This window comes from Bicyclus anynana, chromosome 9 (assembly GCF_947172395.1).
Source record: "Bicyclus anynana chromosome 9, ilBicAnyn1.1, whole genome shotgun sequence".
Taxonomy (NCBI): domain Eukaryota; kingdom Metazoa; phylum Arthropoda; class Insecta; order Lepidoptera; family Nymphalidae; genus Bicyclus; species Bicyclus anynana.
Genome location: NC_069091.1, coordinates 17,148,115 through 17,175,933, shown reverse-complemented (window position 1 = coordinate 17,175,933; position 27,819 = coordinate 17,148,115). Strand labels below are relative to the sequence as shown.

Here is a 27,819-nt window from a genome sequence, read left to right as displayed (position 1 = left end):
TTTATTGAATAAGTTTTCTGGATTTGAGCGCAGTAGCTGTTAATAAGAAAGCTCACAAATTCATGTCAAAACCCAAATTAACCAATTATTATTTACTTAAATCCCAAGGTTCATTACCTAAGCCTGCCAAACAACAATCAAGTTTAAAAAAACCCGATGCCCCTTTTTTGGTCTGGTAGGTACCTATTAGTGCTCACTGCTCATGCATTTTCCTCTTCAGTCATCATAGTAGAGAAACCTGTGCGTCACTAAGGTGATAGTTACTGCAGGGCGAATAAAATCAAAGATCGTGATATATATTATTCGATATATTATAACTGAAATATGAATATACGATACAAACCATAATATAACATCTTAGCCGAGCTATTTGAATACAACGAATACAACAACCGAACAAAGCTATTCAGTTCTAACAGTGACGTCGAGCGCACACCGTCTGCGCGAAAGAGGTTCAAATAAAAAGATAATTTGTCTTATAAAAGTAATTTTAATCAATTTAATTAAGTATAACGATTAGGACGAACAAATGAAAACAATTTACCTATTAACAAAACGACTTATCTATACAATTAATCTATAGTTCAACATTTTTTACACGCGGTTCTATCACACTGAGTATTTCATTTATAACCATCAGCATCCCTCAATAAATATACAGTTAAATACATCTTAAAAGAGACTAGGAAACACTATAGTATATATAGTACGAACGCGAAACTGATTATCATCAATATCAAGTATGCAAACGGTGTACGCCCCGCGGCGCTCGGCGCCTGACGTCATTGTTCTTTAGTCTGTATTGCATTTTGTGACGTCGCTTTATTTTTTAAATGCCAAATTGCTATAGAGAATGAAGACCCAGTTATAGGAATTGTACACAAAGTTGCCAATTCGGTACACGAAGATTTAAATCGGTACATACCTTTGCCTTAACCGGGGCACCCTTCGTCACTGTCAAAAGAGTGCGAGGCAATAGTGGCCAGTATATCACACCACTGTGCAGAACTAGTTGGCCATTCGGGGAGCGGACCCATGATATATAGGCCCTCATACATTAGTGTTCATTTACACGTGCGGCAGCTGCGGTCGTCGGTTGAGTTGCCGCTCGTGTAAATGAACCCTTACTCAACACACTAGCACAAACGTGTGCAGTAAAATACTTATGGTCAACTAGTTTTACATCTTTACAATCTAACCTATCTACCAGATTTACATGTAAAATAGTGATACAGCTGTGTAATGTAGCGCGAATATTTTGTCTGGATATAACATGAGACGTCAGCCCCTCGGCTGTCAGCTTTTAGCTGGAACACAAGAGCTGTTTATTGAACACATAGAGGCAACTCATTGACATTGCGCGCTTCACTATTCGCGTCACATTACACGTGTCTGGATACACGTGTCTCTGTTCTACTGAGTCCCACATTAAAACAGCAGCTCTAAACAAAAATGTAAAGAAAGAAGAGACAGAAACATCTTTGTTTCTGTTTCGACATGACATTCTATTACCCAGTATTTGGAACTGTAAAATTAATTTGTTGATTGTTGCACGTGAATTAGCAAAAAAATAGGCTAAGAAATCTTATCTAGTGAATATACAAATAAAAAAAATCAAGTGTCGAGTCGTGCATCAAAGGATTCAGAGAGCGATACGAATGCATGTGGCATGCTACAAGATACTTTGTGTTTTACGATGAAGAGTTTTCTGTTCGCTGAATTAGGTACTTGTGCCAGTTTCAACATTTGCTGCACGACTCGACACAACCGAACGTTTACATGAAATAACGTTTTCTAACATAAAATCTATCACCGATCACTCGTGTATGCACAGACATTATCGTCCATAGTGTGTAGATATGTACTATTAAAACAAACATATTGAGTATATGCAAGCATGTAACAAAAAGGCATGCCATACACTAGTGGTCAGAGAGGGCACGATTCTGTGCGGAACATTTAGAACACTTTATGTCACACAAGTGACGACAGTGGCCGAGCTACTGACTGTCATTTGTGTGGTGACGTTAAATTGCCTAGCAACATTGTACTGTGTTTTCTTTTTCACACAACAGTGTTATTAAGCAATTTACCGGCATACATACACACACATTACTGTAAATTGACGCTACAGAATGTGGCTGTGGCCCATGTATTACGGAACATGTATTTTGGCGTAGCTAGGCTGAGTTTACTACACACATCGGCAAGATGGCAAAATTCCTTAAGCACATTATATACTGACAATTATATGACATTGAATAACATTTACAATCAGCGTTTGTTGGTGGCTTTTTGTCATTCCCAAGGCCACCAACAAGGCTGAAGATATGCTAACATGGGATGGAAAGAAGCATGTTGCATATAAACTTAAAGGACAAGTGGAGTTTAAAGAAAATCCGAAAAGCCACAGGTGTAACAGACATTTGTAAAAAGGCTGAAGTGGGACTGGACTAGACATGTGGTCAGACCCTCAAAAGAAAAATGGTCCAAAGAGGTCATACAATAGTACCACAGAGATGGGAAAAGAAGGCAAGGACGATCACACAAAATATAGGAAGACGACCTGCCGAAAGGATGGCGAAGAAAAGCTAGAGACTGAGTAGAGTGGCAAAGGAGGAGGCCTATGTCGACAACCTGACTGCTCTGGTGTAATAGAAACTAAGGAAATAGTATTAAGTATAATATGTAATCAACAGTCAGAGAATAAAGGCTATTTTTATTTTATTTTATTAATATGTTCAATATGGTACTTCCTGCATATCATTGTTTCAATATTTATGGAACGTTCCATAACACAGGGCAGGTTTAACCGAGAGTGCAAAAGTTTCAATGTTGTCTGCGAAAGATTTTGCACTACGATTATAGTATAAGTGGGACGTCTTAACTGCCGCTTTCAGCTGAAAGTACGAGCAAGACTGATTACTACTAAGTACTATGAAATAAATTAATTAAAGTAAACATCACGAAAGTTGATAATTAAAAACGTGAGCTACAATAGCTTTAGTGGAATCTAATGTTCAGGACAACAATTAGGTGGATATATTTTTGCCATTTTTATAGGTGAATTTTAAGTATCTAAGAGGCAAGGCGTTCTTTCATAACAACGTGGGTAATTCAACTCTCTTGACGTGTACAATGCAAATAGAATATATAACATACAAAATCATAATTTAGTATTTAGTTTCAGAGATTGTTATACTTCAAATAGCAAAATATGCAGATACTCAATCCACATATTCTGTCATATTTGTTATTGAAACTATATCAAATCGATCTTATACTATACAAGTTTTTAGAAACATAATTATAAACTTTTATAATTATAATAAGTACAATAATAACATAATAATATATATTTATGATATTTTAATAAACAATAAACCTGTTGATGCTAATTCAGGTGTGCCCTTAAGTCCTTGACACTTTCAGTTTTCTGAGATTTATACACTCTAAACTTTGAGTATCATTGCCTTAATTGGACGACTGGATTAGCATCAACAATTTGTTTATTATATACAGGAAGACAACATTCCCATAAAACACACAGTATTACGTAGCACTGCTGGCTCCACATACAACTGTTACTGACACAAAGGTCATGGATTCCATTCTCGTATGTATTGAGAGCAACAAAAGTGTTTGACAAACTAATTACTACCCCTTTTTTAGTATGAATACGAACTGCTGAATGCAGTTATTATATTTATTTTGATTCAACTTGATTTTAATGTGATTAATTACGAGAGTTAAGAATGCAGACATCATCTCTGATATCATATCGCGCAGTATAGCAGGCGATATATCATCCTATATATTATAAGCGAGTAAAAACTCTGTCGCCAATAGCTTTCTTGCGATTGGTTTGTGTATCTGTCAAAGCGAAACCTGACTAGGTTCTTTAGTATCAATATACTGACGGACCTAGTTAAGCATGCTTATAGTACCGTTTGCTATACTTGTTGACACTTAAAACAATTGTACAATATAGCAAATACACAATTAATTAAATTAAATGTCAATCCATTCAATGGATGGAGAAATATTTACTTGCGAATATATTATTTGGAGAAATCAGAGGAGTAAAGCAAAGACTGTCTTGGTTTTGGTGTTCTTGCAATAACAGGGAACGTGTCTATCCAAATTACTTGAAAAAAACTTCATATAAAATGGTTATTAATTGAAATTTTCCTTATATGCATGTTAAAAATCAATAACTAATGACTGATTTTCCTATAACTATGGAAAAGCCGCTTTAAAAGATCACCACAGAAGGAGTAATTAGTTATAATTAAAACAAATAAATAAATGATTCATAGTTAATTATTGTGGTGGGAATTTTATAATATTCCTATTATTTTTAAAGGAAATCACTATAATTTCCTATTACTATCTATTTTACTTTTTAGTTTTGTATATGAATTTATTCATAAATATATTTTCCTGTGTTATATTTAGAATTTCTATATTTTGAATGAAAATTCACAAATGACCAAAATAGCTGCATAAGAGGAAAATCTATTTTATCTCCATAAAATGTCGCAAATTAGGGCTGCCAACTTTTTGTTTTTTCAATATAAATACATAATTATAAATAATAATATATTAGAACGAAACACTTACTGCTTTTTACCCCCAAAATTAGCATAGTTTGTGTTATGGGTACTAAGACTCTACAACTCTTTTACATACATAGATATAAATATATAGGTACATAAATATGTGTAATATTCGAGTAAGTATAGATGATTCCAGATCTTACCAAGACACTGGAAGTAAGTGTAAGTTCTAAATTAAAGCTTGAGCTTTGGACAAAGTTTCCAGTAAAATACAACTTTATAAGTAAACCATTGTTTATTTCCAAATTTTCAGATCTTTTTTAGCTTTATAAAATGTATTTTTTTGTTGAGACTTTAATCTATATTAATATTATAAAGCTTTAGTTTTAGTTTATTTGTTTGTTTGTTTGAACGCGCTAATCTAGGAACTACTGGTCCGATTTGAAAAATTCTTTCAGTGTTAGATAGCCCATTTATCGAGGAAGAATATATACTATGCCCGTATTCCTACGGGAACGGGAACCACGCGGGTGAAGTCGCGCGGTGTCAGCTAGTTTCTATATTGCGTCTGTGTTAATAATATAAAAAAATAATCTAGCACAGCAGATTATTTTTCTAGTAGACAACCCTAATAATAAGCGTTTATGGTTTCCTCTTAATACTGTTTGAAATTAATTCGAAAAATACAAGCGCTTTTGAAATGCAAGTTCAATTACTTTGCACCCTGTATATATGCGTTCTCATTATACCTGCCTGATATTCTCCATTTCGAGCGAGTTACATAAAACAACTGTTCACTGTAATATTCTCCATCCATTGCAGTCCTGGCGAACACAATATATTACTGGTGCAAAGAGTCAAGGCACTGTCAAACCAAACATGTATTACAAAATGTCTTACACATTATTACCGATATATCAGGCAACTATGTCCCTGCCTTATTCTTCTTCTGCATGATTCGTTCTTCCTCTCCAGTCTTTTTTAGTAGTTCCGCGTTCATATATATTGTTTTAGAAGAGAAGAGAAGTCAAGTGTCTCAGGCCACGTTGATCGGATTGATGCTTTGTCTTATTTTGTCGAACAGGTTGTCACTATCGCTGTCGCTGTCATACTGTAAACAATGAAAATAAACAGTTAGATACAGACAATATATTACTGTATGCTGAAATGCTATTACTGTATATGCTGGTCACTAACTATGGGCCTCATAAGAAGGCTCAGAGTCACACAGCGGGCGATGGAACGAACTATGCTTGGAGTATCTCTACGTGATCGAATCAGAAATGAGGAGGTCTGCAGAAGAACCAAAGTCACCGACATAGCTACGGGTCGCGAAGCTGAGCGTAATGGGCGGGGCACATAGTTCGAAAAGCCGATGGACGTTAGGGTCCCAAGGTATTGGAATGTCGACCCTGCACCGGAAAGCGCAGTGTTGGTCGACCCCCCACTAGATGGACTGAGGATATCGAGCGGGTTGCAGGGAGCCGCTGGATGCTGGCGGTCCAAGACCATGTTGTTTGGAAATCCATGCAATAGAAATAAGCCTATGTCCACGTTCGTTCACGTTAATGATGATGATGATGATGATGATGATGATGATGATGATGATGATGAATATATTACTGGTTATAAGGCTGGACTAATGCTGGGCAGATATCAAATTGAAATTATCTAAAAATTTTAATCCAAACCATTAAGTTTCAACTTGTTACCCGTCTTTTGACAACACCAGCCATAATTCTTTCTATCATTATGATTATGATAATGTATAATCAATTAGATCCCACTAATGATCAACAATTTATGTGGATTTTTAGGAATATCAAAACAATTATAATTATACGATTTAGCAGTAAACTATCAAAGGAGCAATGAACTACAGGACAGCTTATCGAAACTCAGAATCCGAAAACCGTATATTTTTCGTAAATAATTAAAATAGCACATACCTCATCCTCACTACTGCTCGCGTCGGACTCGTCGACGTTGGCGAAGAGCGTGGCGGCGCGATTCTTGCGCGCGAGGCGCCGCGGCGTGCGACCGGCGTAGTCGCGCGCGTCAGTCGCGACGCCGCTGCAGCGCTGCAGCAGGTACTGCGTCAGGGACACGTCGCCGCGCCGCGCCGCCACGTGCAGGGCCGTCCAGCCCGCCAGGCCGTCCTGTGGACAAACACAGCTATTAGCTACATACATCGTATACTCGGTAAATAATAAATCAATATTTAAAAATGTAGGTATATCAAACAAAAATAAGAAATACTTTAATTAATGCTCTAACTTGTAGTAGTTTGTTTGGTCTCACACTTTGAGCGCAAAATTTTAAAACGCATAATTAAATTAAGTACGACATTTTGGTATAAACCCATCTCATCGGGAAGCCTTAACCCTAGGGAGCGCTTCCCAAAGGTGGCGGATATGGACATGCCCGTTGGCATGCCTATTGCTGAAGGGTAGGAGGGAAATAAAATACCTCCCGAGGACAATAGGACAATATACCTAAACATTTATTTGAGACGGAACGTCACCAATTTTGTATTTCGGGTCGCATCCTGACACTATTTCTGGGCATATGAGATTGACTCAACAGTGCAGTGCCGGTGGTGGCGCACTGCCAACGTGCCGCGCGAGGCTGCACTTGACTCACGTCTGCCGTCGGGAAGCCCGCCGCTTATCAGCTGATAGCGCGCTGATACGCTATCGCTGGGTATTTTCGTTTGTCGCACATCCTCCGCGACGGAACCGCGACCTCACCTCGGTTGCATTAGCTCGTTAAGCCGGCAAAGCCTGGCGGAATAACCCGAAGGGGTTTGTTTACAGAGGCCACGAACACAAAAAACGACCTAGTTTTCCTCTTTGTTTTTCCAGCTAACTCAATAGTGTCAGACGACTGAAATTATATTTTTAATGCCTCAATAAATTAGCGATTTTGTTTTTGTGATAACAAAGAGAATTTAATATGCTAATAATGCTACTTCAAAAAATGAAAGCTACCGAGTTCATTTGTCACATTTAATGTTTATCCATTGATTTTTACTTCATTACATTACAACGAAAAAATGAAATCACAAAAATACTGTAATTATTTGCAGCATAATCATGCAGCATATACATACTCGTATATATAAAAGAGTCCACTCAGTTTTGCGTTTTCCGTGAAGTGACGTCTGTACGGATAGTTTTTTAAAATTGAGATAATGTAGATTTGGTAAACCATCTAAATATATCACTCGATTGTCGCATTAGTGGAACAAGTAATTAACGTTATCAAAATATAGGTATTGACGCATCAATACCTAAACGGATTTATAATCAACGCAAATCTTGCAAACAAAAAATATACCTACAGGTATATGCGGAAAATAAAGAAATTAATTATTGTTAAGGTACAGACGGTACTACGACTTGTGTACGTAAGACTGAGTAAACAAAAAACCCCAGCTGACTGTACTACCGGAGGCATTCAATCCTCCCTCTAATGTATGTTCAAGCTTTGATATTTTGTTTATTAAAATAAAATAAAAAAATAAAAACTGTTTAAACAATTTTAGACTATCTCTTGTGTTTATCATTGATTTGTGAAGTGAAACAAACACAAATTAATTTATTTACACTAAACTTATTTGAATAAACACGTTTGAACAGTGTCTCTATGTTAAACTGTGTTATACATATATTCAGTATATACTTGTAATATAAAATTAAATATTAAGTGTTTATTACTTCTTACAAGCTACATTATTACTTTTAAAAGTAGTTCAACTAAACAAAATGCCTGTACTCGGCATAATTAAGACAATAAGTGCAATGGGTCATCATCACTAACAATCCATATTTAGCTCACTGTTAAGCACTAGATTCCTCTTGGAATGAGAGGAGTCTTGTTGGAATTATGTAAAATGTAATGTCATAGTGGACATCCATCGGCTGATATGATGATGATGAATGTCATAGATCCTTACCCTGGCGTTGATGTCGGCTCCGTAGAACACCAACATCTGCAGCAGCTCGACGCGGCCCGCCGTCGCTGCCAAGTGAACACATGTTTGGCCTGCAACCAAGACAAAGTAGTCTGTTAACTACTACTCTTATATTAATACTACTATCGTAATACATTTAATGCTACATTGGCATACAATCAAGCCTGATGGCAAACGCTGGGTGGCTGGCGTCAAAGATGTTACTGGGTACGTTGCATATCTAAAATTAAATTAAAATTATCATCTGTTGAGAGACAGAAAATAAGTTTATTCACTTTTAGTGTCACAAACAGTAGGTACATCTTATTTTAGATATTAATAGCTTGACCGGAAATTAATGGCTCATACTTATTTAAGGAAATATTAGGATCAGTTTCCTTATTTATTGTCTAAATATTAACGACGTTTGTACTGAGTAGTGAGACTCGTGATATTGGCAACACTAACGTGACAAAAATAGTAAAGAGTTTAAATTAGCAATTCTTAAATTGAGTTGGAATTAATAAAAATAAACAGTATTAATAAAGTGAAAGTCGTTAATAATCGCTTGTTAAGTTACGTACACACTGACACTTTTAAAATTGTATAATGCTTGTTATGTAATGTGAGATTGATGCTCGTGTAACGAAAGCTGCAAATTGATGATGCAGTGTAGGATGGAACCAGTTTACTTGTGAGAAGGTTAGGAGTAAATATATTATGTATTACGATAAGGAAGCTGGCAACCCAAATTCTTAAAAACAAAATACCGTATTTCGCATCTCAACTATTTTAATTAATGCTATAATTTTTTTTTAATTATTTAATAAAATAAGATGAAATACTTAATCTAAATTGTTACTTTTGTTCAGCGCATTCATGAATAATGTTACACAAAAGCAAAAGGTCGCACGTAGATCGATATAAGGAAACAGTTGGAAAATGTCAAAAACATTTTTTTTCGGGTCAAATAAAGACCGATGGTCCTCGGTCGGGAGGTCATATAAAAGATTGCGTAAATCCATGCGTGATAAATCTACGACGACCGCATGGCTCCGAACACAAGGAAAATAACAAACTATTCATCAATGTTCTATCCAAAAAAAGAACACTGAACAAATCAGGTTTTACGACATTAGCTTTAGTATACCTAAAACTTGAAAAATAACGCATTAATCCAAAGAGGCCAACAAAATTGATAACTTGTAGGAAATTAATTTTAATGTTATGCATATGTTGAGCCGTCACTTGATGAAGTTTAAAAAAGTTAAATAGCTCGATTTGCATTTTATAAAATAAGGAAAACAAAGGAATCCAGTTCATTCTTGAACATTACCAAAACTGGTCGAAGCCTTCGTTAAAACAAACATTGAACAGTAATAATCCCACACGATACGGAAATAAAGTAACTGTTCACAAGTTAGAAAAAAAACCATGGCACGGAAGAGATGTATGATTTAGTGCTCTCGACAAAAAATCAAGATTTGGTATCGGCTAGTATATCAATTACTATCAACAACACTTAACATTAAGGAATATTTAAAACAGTACCTACTATTTTAGGACATAAACGAGGAAAAAATATTATTTTACAATTAAAGAAGGATGAAATTAGGATTTCCGGAAGGAAACATTAATCAAGCTGGCAGAGTTATTTTAGCTTTGGTTGTCAGGGACAAATTGGGTGAATACTAATTCTCTTTCCCACTATTAGTAAACACTATGTCGACTTGGATTTGGCATTATGTGACATCAAGAGAGGTTCGTTTAGATTCCTTAATTATTATCTGATATTTGAAGGTAGCGATCCGATGACGCTGTGAGCAGATGGTTAATTCGTTTGAGGTTACTACTATTACTACACCGATTGTTAACATATGAATCTGCTATATAAATTGGTCAATTCACGTTGCTATCCACAGCCGCTCGTAGGCGTTGGATAAACTCCAACACTATTTTGAGCGCGGTTAAAATAAACAGCGCGCGCGTTATTTTTTAAGTTTAGCAACTGGCGCATGCCGCTCAGACATTCTGGCCTATTTCAGTTCGTAAATATTTATAGATGTCATATTTAAATTCTGATGACTTGTGTTTTTTGCCAGGAAAAACACAAAACATTTTGTCACATAAATTCGTAGAGAACATTTCTCTCGGGAAATTTTATTCTGAAGCATAACTATAATATGAGCAATAAGTGATTCGCAAGTCACAGAGAGATTTATTCATCTCTTTGTATTGAAAAATATAGAGATTTAGGTATTGAGCCCCAGAGTAAAATATTTTACGTTCCAAGACGCTATAATTGTTATATCACAGATAACATGGCGTCATACTTTAGCACGATTAACGATGTTGGAATAACTAATAATTTCCTGATTAACATCACTTGGTTATAATAATAAGCTGGCGCAATGAGTTCACGTGATAGGTTATCAGTAGCTTTGTTTAATATCACTAAGTCTTAAATGCTAATAAAAACGTTATTATCTAATTCAAAACTTTTGTGATTCATAGGATGGTAAAGCATTTTAAGGTTATACATGTCAAGTTTAGGGTTGCTGGTGTAATTTAACAATTTACAGTTATCAATTAATCAACTCGGAAAGTAGGTACATAATAAGTAAAGCAGGCAAAAAGTAGTTAAATTGTTTTTATAAGCAAACAGTTGCAGTGAATCTTATACAAAGTTCTAATTGATTGAACAACCCTGACAACATGTTTGGAAGGCGCCTTCCGACCAGATTTATCAACTTTGCCTTCATTTTGTTATTATGAAAACACATGTTCGTGACAGGATTTGAATACATTTTGTGGATTATACTGTAGCATTTGTTCAACTAGAGATAATCCTTATATTATTACAAGTACAATAAAATGTAAAAACGTGTTCTACTTTACATCTCGCAATATTTGGCTGTACTTAATGATCTTTAGTTAAGTTTTATTAGTTTACTGATGAAGTGGCAGTACTCTTTGAATAGGAAATAGGAAAAGAACATGTTTTGGTGACCGTGTGAATGAGGACATAGACGTGTTAGTGTTTACAGTATACATTTACATACGTCTCAATTTTAAATATGTTAAAGCTTGTAATGAATATACAAATTTCGAGCTAATAGTGAAGATTTTTTTAAATCATGTGAGACGATTCTCTGACAAGAAAGTTCTCTGGTTTGCCAGTCCGCATTTGTGTTTGACTTGTACTTCTATGATTTGTTTATTAAGTCAATAGTTTAGACAATCTTGTTTTTAAATACCTCTAGATTCTGAGCTTAATTACCATTACGCCTGATAGAAATCTAAGTGATGAAGTTTAAAAATTGTCGTTTGTCTTAATGATACCCACAACAGCAACTATATTCGTGTATTACATCATAACAGGACACGGACCGTTATGGCATTTGTATTCCGTATCATGAGATGGTGCGGCTATTTTTCAGGTTTCTACAATTAGTCATTGCGAGTTAGTATTACCTCGTATACAGAGTTCTCGCGCATGTTTATGTGGCGACAGTGGCAAAGTTCAGACATTTGAAATCCAAGGTGAAATGAAAAATATACAGTAAAAGCCTTTTGAGTTTAAATATTTTAGGGTTTTATTCAAGCTAGTATAAATGGTGCTTTTGAAACTAAAATATAATATATGTATACGTAATCGGAATACACAAATTGAAAATGGCGACACAGAAATGCGTGGCATCGCTTGCTATTTAGATAAAAGCTATCTAGCAAAGTTATGTTGTAATGAAAGCAACATTAGCCGCGCCGCCGTACGCTAAATCTCGCAGCGATCTTTAGATAAATATAAATAGTACGGAGTACGTCGCGATGTGCGCGCGCGTCGCGGCGGCGGCGCGGGGTGCGGGCTGCGGGCGCGGCGGGCGGTGGGGTTTTCCCAACAATGTGACGACCGCTTCACAGCCGAGTCGCCCTTGCCATATATGGCCAAACGATAATAATATTGTGAATCCACTGTTTCCGTACTGTCAATTATGGCTTTCCATTGCTTCGTTATTTAACTCAATTAACATAACATAATATATTTTTAAATTTCCTCCTGGAAATCTACATCTTACATGTCAATAAAAATTAAATTAGCAATTTGGCTAGAGACGGACGTTAATGAATAATTGATGTATGACTCGTTTATTTCGTGTTTGTTTGAGTTAGCTCGCTCATTATTTCTTTTGCATATATTTGACATTATTTCCAAGTATTCGATACGATTTTTTAGGAACGGATTTGCATGTTTTAGACCAAGATATAACATTAATTGTTTTTACATTAATTGATTTTGAATCACACCCTGAAACAACGACGTTCATAGATATCGTCAATGTCACGGCTGTCAATTTTAGCCTAGTCATCAATTATCTCTAGAAAGTTAAACCCACTAGGCGAGTGTACAAAAAAACCAGGTCGTTGGAAAACCCCGAGAGTAAAAGGTAATTGTGACTGATTATTGTTATCACTAACAATATACTTATATTTTTATAGTGTGTGGACGTCGGGGTCTAAGCAGCTTAAACAGATAGTCGCAATGTTTACAGATACGTACAGAAATCTATGGATTAATCCTTACTAGGTATAGATAGTATATTGGAACAAAAACTGTGAAAGCGCGAAGTACTTATAATATCATCTTCATTTGAAGTGAACGACGCATTGGCATTTAGTATACGGCGAAATGGTAGGTATTAAACTGGTACAGCGAAATAACCGGATCCTCATTGGGTTTCCACAAAATAGGTGTGATCATCATAATAATAATCAATACGGAGTCTTTGACCACATAATTAACCGCACGTAACTAACTGAATAAAAAATAATCATCAAGGACAAATGACGGTTCGTGAAAAACTAATGGAACTATATTTTTACAAATAATGCATTTGTCATTAAGATCCATATACTTATCTATAAACTTAAGACAAATCATTTAATAAATTTCATTTGGTGAATTTGAATTGGGACCAGAAATAGCGCATAGTGTACGAGATTTTTTTTCGTTTTGAGTTTATCATCATCATCTTTCTGACGGAAATCATAACAAATACAATTTTCAATATTTTTTTTAAAGATAACCTGGTTTAATTGGACCGCCTTTGCCTTTCGCCAACATTATTAAGTAGGGATATAAAAACTGTGGCTAATTTAAATAGACACCATTATTCACCTTCTAACGGTGAATGTTAGGAATTTCCGCAAGCGCTTTGTACCTTCAAGGCGTACTTTCACGCGGGGATAACCCAAAGATGCATTGCAGCTGCCATTGTCCTAGCGCTTTGCAGAATTGCCCGTGCCGCTTCGTCGACTTCTGTGGTTTTCCTCACGGCAAAGGAATTCATCCATGGTTTCTCATAACATGATTCAGCTTCTTGGTTCAGGTTGATTATTCTCATCATTATAAATAAGACTAAACAGCTTCCGCTGATGTTTAATATGTGACAATTTTGTTTCACGAATAAAAACGTTCCGAAAAAACGTCCTCGTGATGTTCTACAAAACATTAAAAAATATAACACTCAATTAATATACATTACATTCCAAATTAATAGTATTTGTGGAGGTGCTTAAAATAACCATGACGCTAACTACCATGTATATAATATGAACTCTAAGGTCGTTTTGCTATTTTTTGTTCAACGTTTTGCTCGTCGTAGTTACGGGCATTTATCTTTACGGAGTTGGCGTTATATGTCAAGGATTCTGGCGTTTAACTGATAGCAATGATACGACCGTTTTACAACCTCTTAAACTATCAGAATATCAAAATTACTAAAACGATATTTTATTGCTTCTTCACATCTTCAGTTGAACAAATTATGAATTCTTCGGATCAGATCGGAGTACGTTTTGGGTCATTACGCGTCATTTTAGAAAGTTGATCTGCATGACAATAGTTACTTGGATTTGGTTCATAAATCAGTAGCGTTAAATCACAAATCATCGCACTCATGCACGGTGTACGGGAAAACCGTCTGCGTTGAACGTTCACGTAAGCACCGTACAACTGACACGCTCTCTCAGGCCGGGGCAACCCAGCGAGTAGGCACAATGCTTTCACTGGCAGCTGCTACGTTACGTGAGCCGCTGCGGCCTGACTTTGGGAATACCCATCAGGTCGTCGTGACCGCGGACAAACCTACCGCAATTATACGGCTCGGTGTCTACATTTGGATGGGTTATTCCAAATTTTAGCTTCATGCATCGTTCTCAATATTGTAGAGTTTGAATTCATGTTTTTTGTTGAATGATTTTCAATAATCAAACATTTCCGTTCCGAATATAGTACATAATTTGTTGAATTAAAGTACATTGTGGACTGTCCAAATGATGATCAAGAAAGCTCTGGAATTGCTATTATTAATATTTATTATTTGTCTTTAGAAACAAAATGGGCCAAATCTTGCATGCTAAGGACTTTGCATTTTGCATCTCAGAATGAAAACATTGATTTTGTCGCGTAAGCAAAACAGGGTACATTTACATTTTATGGTAATAATGTTTATGGTAGGCAAGGCCGCGATGGGTAAATCCAAATGCAAACAAGTAATATGTTAAAGAATGAATACGCAGCTGAAAGTGTCGGCGCAAATATCGTGGTATGGATGTCGGGAAAACCAGACGCGCGAGTTTATTGCTTCGACCGACACTAATGACAACTTAATGAAATTTTCATATTTTGGAAAATCCGAATTTACCACTTTAAAGTATATTTAGGCTAGTGTTACTAAAGGTCGTTGCAGTGCATCGAAAATATGAGTTGAGTGAGTTAATGAGTTAAAACTTAACCTTAATTCTGAGCAAGCAGACATTCAATACGACCTAAACTTGTCATAGCGCCATACAGAAACATTTCATCTCTATATTTTGATATAGAGTTTATCTGATAGTATAGTAGCGTTTGCTACTAGTAGGGTATGACTTGTATTATAATATACTAGCGGACGCCCGCGACTTCGTCCGCGTAAATTTCGATGTCAACTTTACTACTACCCCTACCCTACCCCCACCCTACCCCTACCCTACCCCAAACCTACTCCTACCCTACCCCTACCTTACCTACACCCTACCCCCATCCTACCCCTACCCTCCCCGTACCCTATCCCTTTCCTACCCCTACCTCACGCCTATCCTACCCCTACCCTACCACTTCCCTATCCTACCCGTACCTCTACCCTACCACTACCCTACCTCTACCCTAAACCCGGCCCTAAACCCGGCCCTAAACCTACCCTACTCCTACACTACCCCTACGCTTCCCTACCCGTACCCTACCCTACCCTGTAACTTCTCTATCTTACTCCTACCCTTAGCAAAATCGGTCCAGTCCTTCGAGAGTGGTGGTATGACCAAGAGAAATAGAGATTTCTATGCTAATAATAAAAAGAGGTAAAGTTTGTGTGGTTGTAATAGGTAATCTCTGGATCTAGTGGACCGATTTGGAAAATTGTTTTACCAACATAAAGCTACGTTATTTGCGAGTGTAATAGGCTATGTTTGATCCCCATATTCACACGGGAACGGGAACTACGTAAATGAAAGCGCCGGGCGTCATATAGCGGAATTTCTGCGTCTTTTAGAAATTTTGTATTATCTCCGAAACTATTTAAGTAATTAACATACTGTAAAGGGCAAATCTTACTTCCATAATATCCTTGTGATTATTAAATAATTTATTTTAATAAGGATTAAAGTTTAGTTGTATAAATAATGACATAAACCTAAGTATATAAAATTAATAATTTTTAAAACACAAAAGGAACTATATCTGCTAATATATAGAAGATAGATATATGGTGTCGCGGACTTTTTTGTAGAACTTTTAAAGATACATAAAGTCTCCATACATTAATTTCAATTTTACACAATAGTTAAGGCAGCGCATGCGAATAAGTCTGTTTAAGAGGATTTTCAGTCCGACCTGTATGACAAAAACTGTGATAACTCGGCTAATATATATGATACCAATATAAAATATAGCCTATAGCACTCCCCGATAATGTAGCATTCTACTGGTGAAAGAATTTTTAAAATCGGACCAGTAGTTCCGAAGATTACCCCATTTAAAAAATGTGACAAACTTACAAACTTACAAACTTTACCTCTTTATAATATTAGTATAGATTTATAAATTATTCACACATTGTTTCATAATATTTCATTTTCTTGAGGAAATTAGTAGTAGTAGTAATATACCTAACAGTTATATGCATTTTGGATATTTTTTTATTTTCCTTAAAATATGAATATACAAACACTTCGGGTATAGACAAACTGTGATTCAATTGTTTAAATTTCTAAGTATCGAATGACGAACGGGAGCGCCTCACTGTGACATGTTATTGATTGACCATTTTCCTGATGGTGTGGGAATTTGTTGCCATAGAACGTAACGCAGACCTTGAGGTGCTATGCCCACGTATTGACACGTAAACATTTGCGATAGATAACTGGTTTCTAGTACAATCTGATTCAAGATCCTAGTGAAAATGGCTTTTTTCTCAATCGGATGACGTATGCTCGCGTGCATGTCTCGATGATGATTTTAAGCGGACAATGGCATCCTGCGAAGGTAAACAGCATTTATATCCGCAAGTATTACGTACGTTAATTCTTTCAAATATTGTGAAAAAACCATTTTTCCCATGGTGATACGGATGTCTACTTAATAAATATTGATCGTTGATCCACGCTATCTCACTATTTCAAATGGATTTTTTTATTTCTAACGTAATGATGTGAATAACTTTTTATATTCTAGATTTTGTTTGCTTTAAATTTTAAATCAACAGTGTTTTCGCAAACATTAAATAAATGAAACTAAAGATAAATATACTCTCCTAAACATGTTGTATTTTTATTCCATACTAAACACATTTTAATGTTTTTCATACTATGACTGTGATATAATATAACATATTTTGTTATGTATAATAATATATCCTTTAGCATAATTATTTTCAATTAAACATAACACGTCATTCAACGTTCTTCAATAAGACGCACAGTCATAACGTTCGTCGTAATAATATTACTAAGATTGGGTTTTAACAATAATAAATAATTAGAAATAACCCAGTATTGAATGTTTACTTAACTTGTCTGATAAATTCCGATCCGATCCGACAACAAACATTATTTATGACATCATTTAAAGTTAAAAAGCGATTTATTTAAAAAAATACGATTATTCATTAACAAATCAAAAGGACGACTTCATATTATTATAAAAGTAACCACGTAGAGTTTATCAAAAGTAGGTACAATTGACGTAGACTGAAGTCAAGAGGTCAAGTTGATAAAAGAAATAGCTTTTTATGTGATCACTCACTGCATGATCTATGTATGTAGCCAGTTTCGTTATCAGACATTTGATAACAGCGCAATATTAAACTTATTGTTTGTAAAATATACACTATCAAGACAAATATCATTCACATTTCACATACATGTACTTGAATACTGGGAAAAGTGATAACAAGTATTCCATACTTCCAAAATAAACTGAAATCCCCGTAATCTGGTATTAGTCAAAAGCAATACTTAGTAAAAACAAAGCTTATACAAAACGATGGGAAATCCGATAATTGAGTAGTTTACTTGTGAATCAGTCACCGCTAGTTAGTGCACTATGGACACTGAGAACAATTATTAAGGGTATCGGAATTCCATGGGATTTCCGGATTTGTAGATTTTTTTTTTTTTTTTTTTTTTTTTTTAATGCAAATAGGCTCGCGTTTGACCATGATCTAACCTGATGGTAAGTGTAGATACAGTCTAAGATGGGACACGCTTGCCTAGAAGGTGCCTATTCACTCTTGTTTTGAAGATACCCAAGTTATAATATTCAGGAAACACAGACTTGGGAAGGGTATTCCAAACCTTAGCCGTGCGTATGAGAAAAGAAGACGCAAAGCGTTTTGTACGGGTCCTAGGGACATCTACAATATAGGGATGAAAACCCACCCGATGTCTTGCGGTGCGATGGTAAAAAGGCGAAGGTGGTATGACATCGAATAGCTCCTGAGCACATTCTCCAAAATATATCCTATAAAACACCGATAAACTGGCAACTTTCCGCCGATGCTCAAGGGTCTGGAGTTTGGTCAAAAGCGGTGAATCTGTGCCAATGAGTCTCCTGGCTCGGCGATCCACAGCATCCAAAGCAGCCAATTGGTATTTGGCTGAGCCGTCAAAAAGATGGCTGCAGTACTCCATGCAAGACCGGACTTGGGCCTGATATAGAGTAAGTAATTGCTGTGAGGAGAAGTACTGCTTAACCTTACGGAGTATTCCAAGTTTTTTGGCCGCGGTTTTGGCTTTAGATTCTATGGACCGCCCAAAGTTGATGTTAGCCGAAATATCGACACCCAGGAGATCGATGTGGTCAGTGATAGGCAAGGATACATTTCTGAATGTAGGTGTAAATGGAAAAGGAGTCCGCTTTGCCGTCAGTAGACATGCCTGCGTTTTGGTTGCATTGAACTGAACTAAATTAGCGTCGCCCCATTCGGAGACTTCCTTTAGGGTAGAGTTCAATCGAGAAACCATCGCCTCCCTGAGTTCGTTAGTTTCAGTTCCACCGGCGCGCGGTCCGGATAAATATCTTTCCGTTACCGTACTGTCATCTGCATAACCAAGGGTTCCAGGTTTCAGCAGGTCATTAATATGCAGTAAAAAAAGAGTAGCGGAAAGTACCGACCCTTGAGGAACTCCAGCGTTAATAGCCATTAGATCCGATGAGCAGCCATCAGTAACCACTCGGAAGGATCGTTCACTCAAAAAGTCGGATATCCAGTCACACAAGCTCGGTGGAAGTCCATACGCTGGAAGCTTACTAATAAGGCTATCGTGCCAGACCCTGTCAAATGCCTTAGATATGTCGAGAGAGACAGCAAGTGCCTCTCCGTGCTTATCAATCGCCTCACCCCAAACATGAGTTGCATACACGAGCAAATCACCAGCAGACCTATTTTGGCGAAAACCATACTGGCTGTCTGAGAGAAGATCATGACACTCAAGGTATGCTAAGAGCCTGGTATTTATTATTCTTTCCATGCTCTTACACAAGATTGAGGTGATTGAGATAGGCCTATAGTTTGATGGGTCGGCACGACTTCCTTTCTTTGGTACGGGTTGTACATTTGCAATCTTCCAGGATTTAGGAACTCGAGATGTTCTCAAAGATAGGCGATACAGACGTGTCAAGATAGGAGCTAATTCGGGTGCACAATAACGCAGAACTTTTGCGGGGATACCATCAGGACCGCTGGCTTTATGTACGTCTAGAGACCGGATTACTCTTAGAACCTCCTTTTGATGGATATGCACCTCCGACATTACAGAGTCACATATAGGGAGGTTAGGGGGACAAGAATTCCCAGCGTCCAAGACTGAATTGTTAGCAAAATGAGAGGCCAGAAGGTTTGCCTTTTCAGTTGCAGTAAAAACCAGTGATCCGTCAGGTTTCAGCAGAGGCGGCAACGATGGTCGACAAAAGTTCGTTTCTACAGATTTGGCTAAAGACCAAAAAGCTTTGGTACCACTAGGATAGGTGGCTAATTTATTGCCAATGCGTTTTGTACGTGAGAAACGAGCTTTTTTTAACACCTTTTTGTAAGACTTGGCAGCAGCATTGAACTCTCGTTTTTTCAATTTCAAATCCGGAGCCATTTGACAACGAGCTTGTGCCCAGGTCACAAATGCCGATTGTTTAAGGGCCTCGGCTGAGGCACAATCAGCATTGTACCACTTTGGGGTCTTACCATCAAGGGACACATCAGAAAATGGAATAAAATATTCCATTGCCTGATGTATCACCTCGGATATTGCTCTTTCACAGCTCGACGGATCATCGGAAGAGAAGCAAATCTGGTGCCAGGGATAAGAAGCAAAAAAATGACGCATCTCATCCCAATTAGCTGACTTAAATTTCCAGATCCGTCTTAAGCAGCCAGGGTTGGAAACGGTGGGATGGTGGCTGGAAATTGACCTTACCACACAATGATCAGAAGTGCCAAGTGGCGATGATACTGATATCGAGAATTGATCTGGGTCGGTAGTCAGCACTAAGTCAAGACAATTGGGTGTATGTCCGTCAACATCAGGTATTCTAGTCGCTTCCTGGACTAGTTGGGAGAGATCTAGGGATAAGGCAAAATTATACGCTTCCCTTCCAGCATGGTCCGTTTTCTCAAACGGGAATAGCCAATCTTTATGATGCGCATTGAAATCTCCCAAAAAAACCATGTTAGCACCTGGATACCGTTGAAGAACAATATCGGCCGAATCGCTGAGGTATTCGAAAAGCTTAGTCGTCTCACTATCACCATCATGAGAGCGATAGACACAAGCATATATCGTTTGCTGGGTACCAGTGTCTAGTAAACACCACAAGACTGAGTAATTGGGTACCTCAAGATTACGTAGGCGCCGGCAGCAGACATCATTACGTACATACATGCAAACTCCGGCATGAGGTTTGAAATGACACTCTAGGGAGTAGCCAGGGTAATGCAAGTATGAACTGTCTGCTGGATTTCCAATTTGCGTCTCCGTAAGAAACATCAAGTGCGGCCTTTCAGTCTCCAGATGGTGATGGACTGCTAGGAGATTAGAGTGCAATCCTCGTATGTTCGTGAGGTGCACTTTGAGTGAGAGGTGGTGCAGCCGCTGTTTAAACTTATATTTCTTCTTTTTTTGTTTCATTAATAGTAAAAACGGGGTGAATAGGCAGGAGGATGGCAGTTGTACGAGGCGCTCTGCTTCTAGACTTCACTGTTTACAAGGGGATAGCACTGATGGAAGGCTCGACTGGAGGCTGCGGGGACGCCCGAACCCCCTTGGAACTCGTCATCGGGACCTCTCTCCGGTCGCCAACCGGCACAATGAAAGCCATTCCAAGATTTTTCGCTAAAAGGTGGCGGGGCAGCCTCTCGTAGGTGGCTAGCCTACAATTGGGCCCCCTACTGCCTGCGGTCGGCCAGCGGTGCACCGTGCTTCGGATCCCGCTAGCCTCCAAATCGAGACGTCCAGTGCATCCACCAAGCAAATCAGGAAACTTGTCATGAAAAACATAGCGCAACTGTACATACCCAACCTCAACTAAATAGCTACTGTAAGCAACGCTCCGGAACGCGAAGAATCACTTGGCGGAGCGGCTTTGCTCACATGGTGGTATCACAAGCCTCGGCCGGAGCCTACCACCTAAAAAGTTGCTGTTCGATTAGCACCACCCAGGGGTCACGTGTAGGGTTACGAGTATTAGAATAACTAATTTAGGTACATCCTACGGACGTGAACAGCTCCAACCCCCATGATGAACCTTGAATAGTGTAGTGTGTAGTTCGCAGCGCAAACACACGTGTAAGTGCACCGAGAGGTAAACAACACGTTACGTAAGCCTCGAGGACTATTCGAGCTAAATTATTCTACGCTGTAGTAAAAGCACGACGCACGATCGACTGGCATGCCCCCTTGACACAAATGTGAAATATCTAGGTATTAAAATGACAAGACATCTATTCGATTTACAAGAATGACAGTCTCCTTGAAAGCTTTCTTGTTCAAATAATTCTTGGCTTACAGGATAATTGTAGTATACAATTTCTAAATTAGTCAATACGATATTTTACTCTACATTCTATATGAATATTATATATTAAACAACTGGTACCTATTCGTTTGTGAAAATTGAAGCAAGGCATAATATTGTCGCACAAATTATTTTTTCCATACGAGTAAATAGCAAAACAAAACTGTTGCCTCAATTTTGCGGTATGGGCCGTCTGTCTAGACATTATTATATACGGGTCATCGCTTTGCTTTTTCAAATAAGCTATCTAATATCAGAAACACTTACCTTTATAATTTTTTTGATTAATTACGGTGGACAACTTCCTCATGGGTCGATCAGTCACTGGCGTCAGCAGGCCTCTCAGGCACTCTGTGTAGTTGCCGGCGACTGCCTTGTGTAGCGGCGTGTCTCCCGTCAAGTCTCTGGAGGCTATCGAGGCTCCCGCGATGACCAGCATCCTGGTGACCGTGGCCTGGCCGCTCATGGCCGCCAGGTGTAAAGGTGTATGCCCATAGTCGTTGGGAACGTCGAGCCACGCTTTGTCCGGACACACATTTATCAGTGTGCCGACTGATTTCTCGCATCCGTGGACAGCTGCGATGTGTAGTTGTCTGTAATACAAAATGATCATTTCAGTTTTGTTACTCAATGACAAGTAAGCCCTTGACTGGACAATGGACATCACCTGTGTGTGACGATGCACTCTAGGTTGAAGAGCTATAAAGTTTTCTAGCCATAATTATCTCAGACGGTCATTAAGCGGTATCATATCGGTACGTCTTTGCCTGTAGGGTGTTAGCTAACTGCGGCTGATGAGTATCACAAGCACGACAATCCTGAGCCAATTTATAAATATCAAACCCTTAACAGATTGAATCGAACGCAGACGAACTTAGGAGTTTTATGTTGACAACCACAACAGTATCAACTGCGCTACGTGATAAGGTGATATGTACTTAGTAGTAAGTGATTCGAAGAGTATATGTAATGCTTACAGGACATTACACGATAGGTAGGTTTTGGAAATTTCCTGCACTAAACATTACAAACACTACGCAATCGAGTAGTATAACAATTCCGAGATGACGTACATAGCATAGCTATAAAGATTTGTATAGAACTTAATCTTTACGATTATGCACGACAGTAACACTTTATTTTCGTGTGCCTATGTAGGAAAATTTCAAACCAAATCAATGCTCATTACTAAGTATTTAAATCACTGTTACATTTATCAAAACCAAAATTACAATTACCACACCAAAGTGCGATAAGCCAAACAACTAGTACCTACCTACCTAATCACAATAATAGTTAAGCTCGCTTTGCTCATTTTCAGTTCCTATTTGTGAAACTACAAACCAACTAATGAATTCATTATCAGTATCAATTTTCAGGGGTAAATACTCGCGGGTAAATGTTATAAATAACGCATTTGACATGTTCAATGACCTTTCCGTAGTTTGTTTTAATAAACCTAACCCAGTGACGTATTGTAGAAATCGTTGATCTATACAATTTTGCTCAAGTTAGCTATAATTTTGGATATTGGATCACAAACAGAGCACTATCTTGAAATCAAAGTCCATATATTAATTGGCAATAGTAATACGAACTCTCTTTCTTACTACGATTAGGTCATATCGAGAAAGTCTTATCTCTAACGAAGCTACATCACACATACGCAAGCCGCGACCAATACACAGTGCACACATTGACAAAGATGAGTACAATAATGGCGCCAAGATCGTGGCGGGAGCGCTGTACCAGGTTTTTCCATTCTCGACTATTGACCCTTCAAGGGAGAGGAACGATGCTAATTCTTCTTAAAACTATTATCACATTTTCGACGCTATGCTTTACATGTTTAAGCTTAAAATTGTCTGGCATATAATACATTTGTTACACGAATTAGCAACTGGCACATTTACAGTTCAAAAAGCAGCAGCCACTCCAGAATGCCATCATTTTTAAATAGTGTGCTTGCTTTCTTTTTAAATTTATTTTTCTGTCGTAATCATATTAATATGTTGTCAATAAGAAATTTCAAAATACTGTATCTATACTAATGTTATAAAGCTGAAGAGTTTGTTTGTTTGTATGATTGAACACGCTAATCTTTGGAACTACTGGTCCGATGTGAAAAATTCTTTCAGTGTTAGATAGCCCATTTATCGAGGAAGGTTATATATTATCCCCGTTCTCCTACGGGAACGGGAACCACGTGGGTAAAACCGCGCGGCGTCATCTAGTAGGATCATAAGTATGATATCTTCAACAAATTTAGCTGAAATCTTGGGTACATTTTAAACAAAGGTAGATTGGGAAAACTGAAGCAAAGTGGGAGTTTCAGACTCAGACTTTTGCAGTGTTTTTGAGGATTAAGGAAGCAAACTGCTTAATGTTTAGCTAATTTAGCAAGTCTTAGGTTTCAGATTTCTAAGAAGCGTGGCAGTCTTATAATGGTGCTGTGCAGTAGGTTTAAACAGTTCCCGAGAGTTGCACGCCCATAATCACTATATGCTTTCAAAGCTGAAATTTTTAAACAGATTTGTAGGTGACCTCTGTGTGATAACCAATGTTTTTGTACTAGGAATGTTGCAGAATGATAACCATAAGAGACAATATTTGACATGGGATTTAAATTAATATTACAATTACTTAACACTATAAATAATGAATGCATATTAATATACAGCCAAACCCTGTCTTATCAGCTTGGGAAGCCTCATATGCCTAATCAAATTTATATTAATGCTTTTTATTAATCCATCATCTCCTTTGCTTTATCCCACTTAAGTGGGGTCGGAAAAATATGTCAATCTTTTCCATTTGTCTTTATTACTTGTCAACTTAACATCCACTTCCTTTACACACATGTCCTCTTTCACACAATTCAGCCATCTCTTCTTTGGCCTTCCTCTCCTCTAATGTCCTTCCACTAGCACATTTACATATGTACTTTTATTAATTGCAACAAACATTTTTAAACAACTTTGAAATTGTTTATGTTCGCCTTATCATTCAAGAAAGGTTGATTGACTTTAATACTAATCTGTTTAATCTGCTTATCTTGTACACCATGACAATCTATCTATAATAAAAGAAAGTCTTGTTCCACTATTTATAACTCAAGAATGGCTAAACTAATTTGGCTGAATATTGGTGGAGCAGTAGCTTAGTACCAGGAGACATACTTAGGATACTTTTTATCCTTTATACTTAGGATACTTTTTTATAGGGATATTAGGGATAGTGTTAGGGTATGGCATAGGGTAGAAGTGCACAGAAGTGCGAAGCTTGACCAGGCCCGCTAGTTATTAATAAGAAAATGAATGAATGAAATAAAAGAAAAAAATTAATGAAATGATGAATCATTAATACTTTCCACATATGAAAAAATGTTTCAGTGTGAGTTAGATAATCCATCAATACAGATAACATATCAAAACATTAAAACAATATAAAACCGTACATATGCAAGTCAAACTTGCCCAACAAGTGTTTCAGATATATATACTTGTAGACCATACATTGATAATAATTGATCTCTAAAAATAAGACTATGGAATTAAAGTAGTATTTGTGTTGACAAAAGGCTGGATGATAATTTACTAATATTTGATAAGTAAAGTAAGCCTGCTCAAATTATTGTGTCATTCAACATGATAAAGGTCAAAAGGCATCACAACAATTTTTATCTGCTTTGGAATATCTCAGCATAAGCTACTAAAAAGTCAGATATTATACTCAATGATGAATAATAAAAATGGGCATAACTGATAACAAAGTTTTATTAAATTATCAGCAGCTTATTCAATTGTATTGTAGGGCTTAAGCTAATTATTATATTACACTAGCGGACCTGGTCAATCTTCATTTTGACTTAGGTGCACTTCTTCCCTATACCTACTCTACACTACTCTTCCCCTCCCTGCCCTACTCTTACCCCTTGACTCTTTAAATGTTTGTATGGGAAATAGGGTTGTTTTTATGATTTTCCTGGCAATTATTCAACAAACAACGACAAAAGCCCAGCAGACAGGGATTGATCCTTGACCTCTCGTGTTGATACCGACTCACTAATCTCCACATTGTAGAACTATTGAGGCTATTATATTACTAATTAATGAAGAGTTCTCTATTGAACAAAGTCTTATTAGAGCTGCATGGAAATGAGGATTGAAGCCATGATCTCTTACTCTGAGTCTGGCTACTTTACCATAGAGCTATTGAAACTTTTTAAATGCATCAGTACAACAATAACTTGGGCTTGCTGTGCTTTTAAAATTAGCACGTTTGAGTAACTTTGGGAGCCTGAATCAACAGCCTCACACAAAACCTGGCAGCATGATGATGTGTAAATGTAGACCAGAATAAAGTAAATAATTACATCCTGGAGAAAACAGTTTTAATTAAAGATTCTTAATAAGACTAAAGTTTAAACCCCCATTTGTACAAGGGTTTTTTTTTAAAAAGCAATAGAGTTTTTTTTAAAGTTAAATGAAGGTCAAAGCCCAAAATTGATAATGCAACACAGTTCGAAAAAAAGTATCGCTTTTTTGTAAAGATATACTAGGGAATGCATTTGTTCTATTTAACATCCATTAAAAATAGCGCTCGTGCTAATGGGGGCTAATTCTTTTGTTTCCTACTTTTATGAATTATTAAGTAATATAGTAATACAGTATAATACATAGATAATATACCTAGTGCGCTTTCTATATACTTGCCATTATCATTGGTTGTATCAATTTCATAAAAATGAATCCAGCTATTTGGGAGGAGTTTGGTAACATACACAGCGACACAATAATTTTATATATTAAATGATGGTTCTATTGTTAAGACACTACTTTACAAACTAAAACCCTAAAGAAGAAGCAAGTTAGTATGTATCAGTTTAGCTCATTTTATGTTGACTACAAACATACAGATATTGTAGGGTACTGACATACTTTATATGTGAGTATGTTTCCTTGCTACCGTGTGCACGACAATAATTACAACCACAATGAGCTAGAACAGACAACACAACTAGACCTCTGACCTCGGACACTTACGTATCTCCGTCGTCGTCTTGTTGAAACAGTATGGAGAGAGGCAGAGCATCCCGACTCCTGTCGGGCTCGTCCAGTTGGATGAGGGGCACCGTCGTGCGAGGCGGCTCACTGAGGGTCACATTCTCCAGGCACTCCGACAAACAAAGGTCGATACCACTGTCTAGTTCTGTACTACTACTTGTCACTTTTTTGCTACTATCCGGGGCTGCGGGCGCCACGGGGGCGTCCGCCTCCTCGCTCAGGTCCTCCGAGGACAACAGCTGCTCGCTGAGAGGCCCGGACAGAAAACCAGAGTCTGTGTTCTCGTCCTCGAAGACCTTAGTGTTTGTTTCGCTAACCTTTTTGGCACTCATTTTTAATATCACACTTCGATTTATTAATAACAGTTAAAAGTAAATAACGATAAATAATTGAGTTTAAACTTTGGAATGGCACAAAAACATGTTTTAAAAATGTTTATTTACGATTAAACGATGCAACCGTATTGCTGCAAGAACGCGTGCGCAATAAGCAGAAAATTCACAAGCAAAATGGAAATTAGATTGATATTGGTGGAATGGAATGGGAATGAATGAGTTAGCTGGTATTACTGCAACTTTGAACTCTATATTATGACCAATATGTACTATTTTTAAATTGCGCAAAACACAAGGGATTTTC

The 27,819-nt window shown here is 37.3% G+C and overlaps 1 protein-coding gene across 1 annotated transcript; it reads right to left on the bottom strand.

The window, feature by feature from the left end:
• Nucleotides 1-293: 293 nt before the first annotated feature.
• LOC112043665 (NF-kappa-B inhibitor cactus) lies at nucleotides 294-27,745 on the bottom strand. The gene is made up of 5 exons (XM_024079177.2): nucleotides 27,160-27,745; nucleotides 22,382-22,707; nucleotides 8,518-8,606; nucleotides 6,509-6,718; nucleotides 294-5,670 (listed from the first exon to the last, which is right to left on the bottom strand). The coding sequence occupies exons 1-5, from the start codon at nucleotides 27,510-27,512 to the stop codon at nucleotides 5,596-5,598; spliced, it is 1,053 nt and encodes a 350-aa protein (XP_023934945.1). The 5' UTR covers nucleotides 27,513-27,745; the 3' UTR covers nucleotides 294-5,595.
• Between the last annotated feature and the right edge of the window lie 74 nt (nucleotides 27,746-27,819).